General features: G+C 40.8%; 1 protein-coding gene across 1 annotated transcript in view; it reads left to right on the forward strand.

Moving 5' to 3' along the window:
* Window positions 1-2080: 2080 nt before the first annotated feature.
* ACOT12 (acyl-CoA thioesterase 12) overlaps window positions 2081-8814 on the forward strand; it is a 65756-nt gene continuing 59022 nt past the window's right edge. The window contains exon 1 of the mRNA XM_012664475.1: window positions 2081-2272. Coding sequence (XP_012519929.1) covers window positions 2146-2272 — 127 coding nt within the window. The 5' untranslated portion in view covers window positions 2081-2145. The remainder of the gene's footprint in view (window positions 2273-8814) is intronic.

Below are 8814 nucleotides of genomic sequence, written 5' to 3' on the forward strand. Positions count from 1 at the left end.
GATAATCATTTTGGAAAGCTACGCCCTTACGCCCATGCTCAAACATTTTTGAAATTTCTAAAGTTAAAAAGAAATCAAATATACAAGCATAGACATAATTCAATATTATTACCTGAGTCACCACTTTTTACCCAAAATAATACAACCCAGCCTAAATGCAAATTTCATTTATAATAATTTAATAAACTTCCTAAAATATTAATAAATAAAATCTACTCGTGTAATTGTCAGTTATTGCTGTGTAACAAATAATCCCCCAAATCACAGTGGCATACAGCAATAAGTAGTTACATCTCATTCAAGAATCTTCATGTCTGTTGAATGTTCTGCTTCACACTGTGAGTCTGCATGTTGGCTGAGAAGCCTCTGCAATATGTGAATTCAGTCTGGTACCCAGAAGCTGATAGGCAGCTACTCCGGTGTATAATCTTCTCATGGCAGAGGTCAGATGTTCCTGAGAACAGAAACACATGTTGCCTCTAAGGGTGAGACTTGGAACTGATACACTGCTACCTCTCCACATTCCATTCCAAAGCAAGTCATATGGCCAAGTCCAAGGTCAATAAATGCTTCCCACAGAGTTAGCAGTAGATGGAGTGAATATTTGCTGAAAATCTTTTCTATCAATTTCTATATTATGATGATTTGTCAATACAGAAGATATTAAAAAGAAGGGCTTAAGAATTCTTTAGGCATACAAAGTGCCAATGTGATGTGAGTAATAACATTATCATTGAAATAAGTTTGTAGCTTTACAAAGGGACCATCTTGGATATGCAAATTTTAGTTTGTTTGTTTAAAAAAGTTAATTTTATGTTTTTTATAAAAGTCAAACTTCATGCTTGCTTAACTGCATCCAATTCTTATTTATAGATGGCCCTATCCACAGAGGGGCTATCTACAGGTGCTCCTGAAAGATATAAAGTCAAATGTTTCCTTATTTCTCCTCTTTCATAAAAAATATTTAAAAGAGAAGCAAAATTACCAGAATCTCCATTCTGATATCTCCTTGCTGGGGCTTAGCAGGCCAGAAGTATAAGGGTGCAAAGGCATTGCCCATTTGTTAGGGTCAGCTGGGTTTCTTGGTAAGCTATTCTGGGCAGTCGGGAGCTCTGTGGTCCAGCCAAGTGGTCCTGGTCCCTTAGCTGCTCCTATCACCTCAGCTGCGTGCTGGACATGCTGTGTCACCTCCCCAGACTTCCAGTTCTCCATCCATAAGTGTGCTCCCTGGTGCAGCCTGCCCTAACAGTGGCACGTCTGTGAATCTATTGTGTGCTGGAGGTTTTCTGGTGTCACTGTTTCCTAATGAGGACGGCTTTATAAAGTCACTGATTGCAGCTCTAGAAAGTGTAACAACAGCTTTTGTAAGCTAAAGACTGGGTACAAAAACTCTCATTTAATGCCCTAGTTTTTATTTCCCATAAAGAATAGATATTCTTGGAATTGTGGGGACTGTTAGTAACAAGGTGACAGTTTCCAATCAAATTCGCTAGATAAAAATCAAAACGTTACCTTCTCTTACTGGGTGACTCTGATGCATCTACACACATCAGCCTTTTCTTCTTCATCATCTTTTTTTGGTTTATTTGGCAGATCTTAACAAAATGATCTTGGGCGCCACTCTAACGTCCTATGAATCAGAAGATGGATTTTGAACTAGGGCTTGAGTCAACAGCCAGGAAACAAACAAACAAAGCAAAAGTCAAATACTCTAAAATCACTTTCTAAAGCTAACACTTTACATTCTCCGGAAAGCATTTAATCTCTTACCAGTTCCCTCGCCTAAGTTCTTCAGAGGGATGGGAAGAGTATTTATGTGCTTAGCAAACACCTGTATCCCCTTAGCCAGGTCTGTCCCAAGAGCTTCCCTACATCTCACTTAATTGTCGCCAGGGTCCTCAGAGAGAAGTGTTGTGACCCCTCTTTACCGGGCTCTTCCCAGCTGTCCACCCTCCTCGGGACAGTCCTGGGGCGCCCCTGCGGGCACTTAGCTCCCACCTCTCAAAGCGCCTGGCGCCCAGAGGGACGGGGGTTCGTGGCCAGGGCGGGTGGCAGCGGCGACCTTTGGAGCGGGCGGGCCAGGTGGGCGGGCCGGGCAGGGCCGGGTGCCGCGGGCCTGGGGCTTCTCGCACTGTCGCGCTGGCCATGGAGCCGCGGGCCCCCGGCGAGGTGCGCATGAGCCAGGCGGTGCAGCCGGCGCACGCCAACGCCCGCGGCGAGCTGAGCGCGGGGCAGCTGCTCAAGTGGATCGACATCACCGCCTGCCTGGCGGGTAGGGCGCGGCGGGGCCCCGGGCCGGGGCTGGGGGTCGGGTCCGGGGCGCAGAGGTGTCTGAGAGCTGGCTGGGGCTGGGCTGGGACGGGGCTGGGACTTGGGGACGCGGGAGCCCGGATCGCTGCAGGAGAGAGAAGGAAGGGTAGGACGATGTTCACAGAGTTGTGTCCCTGCGCGGCCAGGGACAGTGACGACGGAGATAGCTCGCCTGACACTGCGAGTGACCCAAACCGATGGTTCTTAAGTTTTTTGGTCTTAGGTCCCCTTCATCCCATTAAATTAGCTAGGACCCCAGAGAGCTTTTGTTTATGTAGGTTCTTTATATCCATATTTATCATATTTGAAAGTTAAAGTTTTTGATTGATTTAGAAAGAAGAAACCCATTACGCGTTAACATATTTTTATTAAAAATAACTGCATTTTCAACAATAACGAAAGTGTACTTAGAGGAGTGGTAACAGTTTACATGTTTGCCAATCTCCTTAATGTCTGGTTTAGTAAAAGGTTGCTCACTTCTCACATCTGCTTCTGCATTCGTTTTGTTGCCACCACACCCTATGTAGTCTCTGGAAAACTCCACTGGGCTCTTGTGAGAGAGCAAACGAAGAATAAAAATGGTAAAAACAGCAAACAAAAGATTTGCTATGGGCTGAATTGTGCCCTCCTGCAATTCATATGTCGAAGCTCCCCAGCGTGGCTAAATTTGGAGTAAGGAAGTAATTCAGGTTAAATGAAGTAATAAGGATGGAGTCCCCATAGGATTAATATCCCTATAAGAAGAGACAGCAGAGAGCTTGACCTCTCTGCCATGTGGCCATGAGGCCACAGCAAGGAGGCAGCCATCTGCAGGCCAGGAAGAGAGCCCTCACTAGGACCTAAATTGACAGGCACTTTGGTCTTGGACTTCCCAGCCTCTAGAACTGTAAGAAATACATTTCTGTTGTTTAAGCCACCCAGTCAATGGTATTTAGTTACAGCAGCCCAAGCAGACAAAGGCAACATCTTAGCATTAATGCGAAAATAGTTTTCACCTCAGGAGCTCTCCCGCACCACTGAGCACCTGACTTGGACTTACATCTAGGGATGGCGACTCTGCTTTGGAAAACAGCAGGTTAGGACGTAAATGATTTTCTAACTGAAAGGCTAGGCAGGGCCGTATTTTTGAGAAGTGGGTCCCCTACGCCCCTTGCCTACTTCTCCCATCTTCAGATCAGTGATAGATACAATCTCTGGTAGCAACAAACCTGCCATCCCTCACTTCTGCAAAACTGCTTTTGGCTTCCCTTTCTCTATCCTGCCTCCCTGGGATCTGTTCTTTGCACGGAGGCCACAGTGAACTTTAAATACATAAATTACATCACACCACTCCCCAGCTTAGAACCTCTAAGTGGCTTCCTATCATACTTTAAATAAAATCGAAACCCTTTACCATTCCTTATAGATGCTACTTAGAGTTGGAAACTCATATTCTCTGAAGGGCTAGCCAGGTAATCATAAAATGTGAGATGAGTCCAAGCCCAGCTTAGGACATCAGGGAGCGGTGGTTACGTGGTAAGCTGTAGGGTGCCCTACCAGAGGACATTCACATTAACAACAAGTATAACATCGTGCTGCTCAGGCAGCATTGTGCCATGGACCAGGCCACAGGCATGGTTCCTGTCTCCCCTGCACTGTGTTTGGTCCCACTCCCTTCCTGGTTCCTGTGCTCCAGCAGTACCAGCCTTCTGATACGTCCCAGAACATGCCCAGCTCTCCTCTGCTCAGGACCCTTGCACCTTGCTCCTCTTTTTGCTTTGACACTCTTTCCAGGGCCCTTGGCATGCATGACATCTCAGCTTAAATGCCATTTCCCCAGAGAAGTCTTTCCTGACCACCAGTTTATATTTGCACACTTTCACCACTTTTCTTGCATTGCTCTTTCCAACTTCTTTCATACCACTTAGCACAATCTGTAATTATTTAGTATTTTGTATGTTAATCTGTTCACTTCTTTATTTTCTGCCTGTACAATTAGCATGTAAGCTAAAGCTAGTTTTCCAGAGCCTAGTAAGTGCCGAATAAAAAGCTCCTGATTACATGAACAGGTGGGTGGGTGGGTGATGGATGGATGGGTCCAGAATTTGGAATCTCATTTCCCAAAGGAAGCCAGACTTTGCATAAGACACTTCATCGACTTGGCAAGTGTACATTTGAAAATAAAATACATTATGATAAAATATTAGATCAGGAAGGGGTTTTAAAGATCATGTATCCCAGGACCCCTGTTTTACAGATAGCAAATGTAAAGCTTAGCCTTAGATTATTACGGAAGCCTGCTCTTCTCAACGAGTGTTAATAGAGTTTCTAATTCCCTGTGTCTTAACCACCTGCAATATTATAATTATAGTAATTATTATTCAGTTATATATTTGAAGCCAATCCATTTGTCTATTTTTTGTTGATAGATCTATTTGGTTTCTGTCTTAGTTTTTTAACAGGATTTGATGTTGGTTATAATAACATAATAATGGAAACATGAATATAAAATTAATACACATATAGGAAAAAGAAACAAGTATAAAAACCACTGATGTTGCTAATAATAATGATGCCTATTTCCAAGGCAACTGAATGCATTATGAGACTATGGAAGTGATTTTTAAAGTTACCTTGCTGAGTGTCTCTGATATGTGATGGGGAAACAGTTGCCCTCCTGCAGCTGTCATAAAAATTTCTACGATTTGACATCTTTGGAAACTCAGGTAGACCATAGAGAGATCCAATTGACAATCAATTACTCTGTACCTTAATAGTTATATTACTGCTAGTAATGTTATAACGACTTAATAATATTAATATTACTAATATTAAAGAAATCTTTATGGTAAAGTTGGTTTGGGAAACATAGATAATGCCTGTGGTAAACACCCAGTGGTGAAAAGAGTCACCACATCAGCAAGGGACATTATTTAGCCAAGGTGTAACTGGATCTGTGGAGTAACACAAAAACTGGTTTTTCTAGCATTTTCTCAATCAGAGTTTTTGTAGACCAGCACTTCTGTGTAGCCACATCGCTATGACAAATAATGACCCCAGTCATGGCCCAAAGGCATTGCTATGGCCATAAGGCACTGCTAGATTCCAAAATGTCTTCTCAATATTTAAATAAAGATTAAATATTCTCACTATCATTTTGGCATTTAACCTCATTTCTGTCAGTGGCCCCATTGTTTATCCAGTTGCTTGAGCCTGAAAACTTGAAGCCATGTGAGTCATTCTCTACTCCACACATCCATTTCTTATTTTGAAACACCTCCACTGACCATTTTCCTCTCTACTTTATTTGTGAATCTTTTCAAGGGTTTACTCTCTCAGGAATGGCACCTGCCTCATCCAGTTAAACAAACCAAAAAGTCTAGGAGTCATTCCAACACCTTTCTCTACCTTGCTACCCCCTCCACATGCTCAATCCATGACCACGTCCTATCAAGGTTACCTCCTAAAGGAATCTCTCAAATCCAACCACTTTGCTATGCCTCCAATGCCACCACCCATGCCTCCAAACTGCCACCATCTTTCATGTGGACTTCAGCAGTGGTTTCCAAACTGGTCTTCTCCATTTACTCTGGGCTTCTCTCCACACTGCATCTAAAGTACTTTTTCAAGGTGCTAATCTGATCATGTCACATGTTTTGTTCATTTTCTCCCACTGTCTTATTTATCAAGGGCTATAAGAGCTCATGATTACACATTCAGGTATCTCCTATTAGAAAAAAATCTTCTGCAGAAAACCACTATAAACTCTGTACAAAACATTTTAAAAAGCAACTTAAAGAAACTGAAAAGTGAACAAAAGTAGGCTTAGAACATTTGGAATCAACCCTTGAAAAAAGAGAATGGTACAGGCTGACTTCTTCTACTTTTTTTTTTTTTTTTTAACAACTTAAACCTGAAAGAAAAGTCCAATCTGCTCCCAGCTATATTTGTGACCGAAAACCCACAGGCTTGCTGGTTTGAAAAGTCAAAGGACAGGTTTTGGGGGAAAACACAGCTACTGTAATGTGAACAGGAAAATTTCAGAAAGGAAAGAGCCAGAGAGGCAGAGGCCTAAAATCTATCTATAATCTTTCCCCAGATCTCTGGCAAACCTTGAGTCATGTACACACACAGGACAGACTCCAAACTCCCTAGCTAAGGCCAAAAGAACTGAAAAGAGCTGAGCCCACCTCTAGGGAGACAGAGTTTTATAGTTTGCATGTAGTCATGTTAACAGCCTGCTTAAAAAACAAATTCAAAAACAAAAACAAAAAACCCAATACTTTTCAGAGGAACATTGTTTCTGCAATGGATCATTCATAGTGGCTAGGATACAATTCCAAATTACTTGACATACAAAGAAACAGGGAACATGATCCATTCTTAAGAGAAAAGATAATCAATGGAGGACAATCCCTAGATGATCCTGATGCTGAAATTCAGCTTCAAGGATTTTAAAGCAGCTATTATAACTATGTTCAAGGATGTAATGAAAAATATGATAATAAGAAATGAAAAGATAGTAAATTTCAGCAGAGAAATATAAACTATAAAAAAAAACAAATGGAAATTCCAGAACTGAAAAATACAGTATCTGAAATAAAAACTTCACCTTATAGGCTTAACAGCAGAATGGATATGGCTTAGAAGAGAGATATCACATGCAAAAACAGATTAGTAGAAATTATACAATATTGAGAAGAGAAAAAAATGAATTTTAAAAATAAAAAATATCAGAGATTTGTGAAAAAATAAAACAAGACAAAGATTTTACGTACATGTACCTAGAATCCCAAAGGAGAGACAAAGTATGAGGCAAAAACCAATATTTGAAGAAATAATGGCTGAAATTTTCCCAAATATGGTGAAAGACATGCAATTACAGATCCAAGAAGATCATATAATGCCAAGAAAGATTAATTCAAAGAATATACCTAGGCACATCATAATCAAACCATGATGAAGAAAAAATCTTGAAAGCAGCCAGAGGAAAACACTATACTCTATATAGGACAACAATGATTAGAATTACCACTGACCTCATGAGAAACAGTGGAGATCAGAAGACAATAGAGCAACATCTTTAATAATAATTATTACAAAAACTTTCATCCAAGAGCTTCAAAGCCCTGTGCATAGTCTGTCCTCAGCCTTCCCTCCTGCCTCATCTTGACCATGCTCCCTCTTTTTCTCCGCATTTTAGCCACAGAGGCCTTCATCAGGACTTTTGTGGTCACTGTTCCTTCTGTGCAGCATGCTCTCCCTCCTCTCCCCTCCCCTGTTTATTTACTCATGCTAATCTTTTAGATCTTAGCTGAAGCATCCCTTCCAAGACATCCCACCTAGGTCTGGTTTCTCAGTTACTGACTCTCATAAAATCTGTGTTTTCTTCAGAGCATTTAACTCATTTCGCATCCATTTAATTAACCTCTGGCTCCTCCACTAGACTCCATGAGAGCAGGGGTCATGCTGTTTTCTATTTCCAGCACCTGACAGAGAGGCTGGCATAGCACAGGTGCTCAACCAGTATTCATTGGAAGAATGAATGAATGAATGAAGGTTAACACTATTTTTATCAGTCATCATTTCATTCCTGGTTACAATCACTTAGCTAGTCTAACACCATTTTTCAGCTTCTCTGAGTTACCCTGGAAAATCAGAAATAGCTTTAGTGTTTTCCACTTTTATTGGATGCTATGTTGGTCTCTCCATATTTTTATTTTATTTTATTTAGTTTGATGACCATTGAAATTTATAGTGTAAACCATGTCTGTTGAGGCCCTGAAACCCATATTCAGCCAATTCCTTCCCTGGGAGAGTTCCTTGGTTGGTCTTCTGTACTCTTTCTTGAAAGTTCCTATTGCTTCTATAGTCAAAATCACTATTTGGAACTATGTATTTAATCATTCTAAGCCTAAATTTTCTCATGTATAAAATGGAACTAATAATAGTATCAACCTCATGTAACTGACATGCATAAATGCTTAGCTCAGTGCTTGGTCAATAATAAATGCTTAATAAATATAACTGTTGTTATGATTTTGTTTCTTCTTGATCCCTCATGCTATCTAGTATGGTGCTGTATACACATAGTAGATACCTGAAATATATAATACAAATTTAATCTTTTATTGATTACTGCATTTTAGTTATCATTTAAGTCATTCAAAATTGATAACTCATATTGGTGTACACAACAATGCTTTATCAATAAGAATAGTTTAATGACCTCAATATCCCATTCTGTCATGTTGGGTAACTGGAATTAGTGTTTACTAGGAATGTTTATTAGGAATATTCATTAGGAATGTTTACTAGGCAAAGTTTTACACCATATATTTGCAAGATCTCAGTAGTTCTCTGGAAAACATAAGCTCTAAAAGGGCTCTGACTATGGCTGGATCTTTAACCGCCACTGTGTAGATTGCTTAAGAGAGAGGACTGATTCCATTCAGTGTCTGGAAGTCAGCAAGAATGTAACAAATGTTTGGTACGTTGCATTAAATTGAGCCCACCCTGGACATT

Source organism: Propithecus coquereli, unplaced genomic scaffold (genome assembly GCF_000956105.1).
Source record: "Propithecus coquereli isolate 6110/MARCELLA unplaced genomic scaffold, Pcoq_1.0 Scaffold9, whole genome shotgun sequence".
NCBI lineage: Eukaryota > Metazoa > Chordata > Mammalia > Primates > Indriidae > Propithecus > Propithecus coquereli.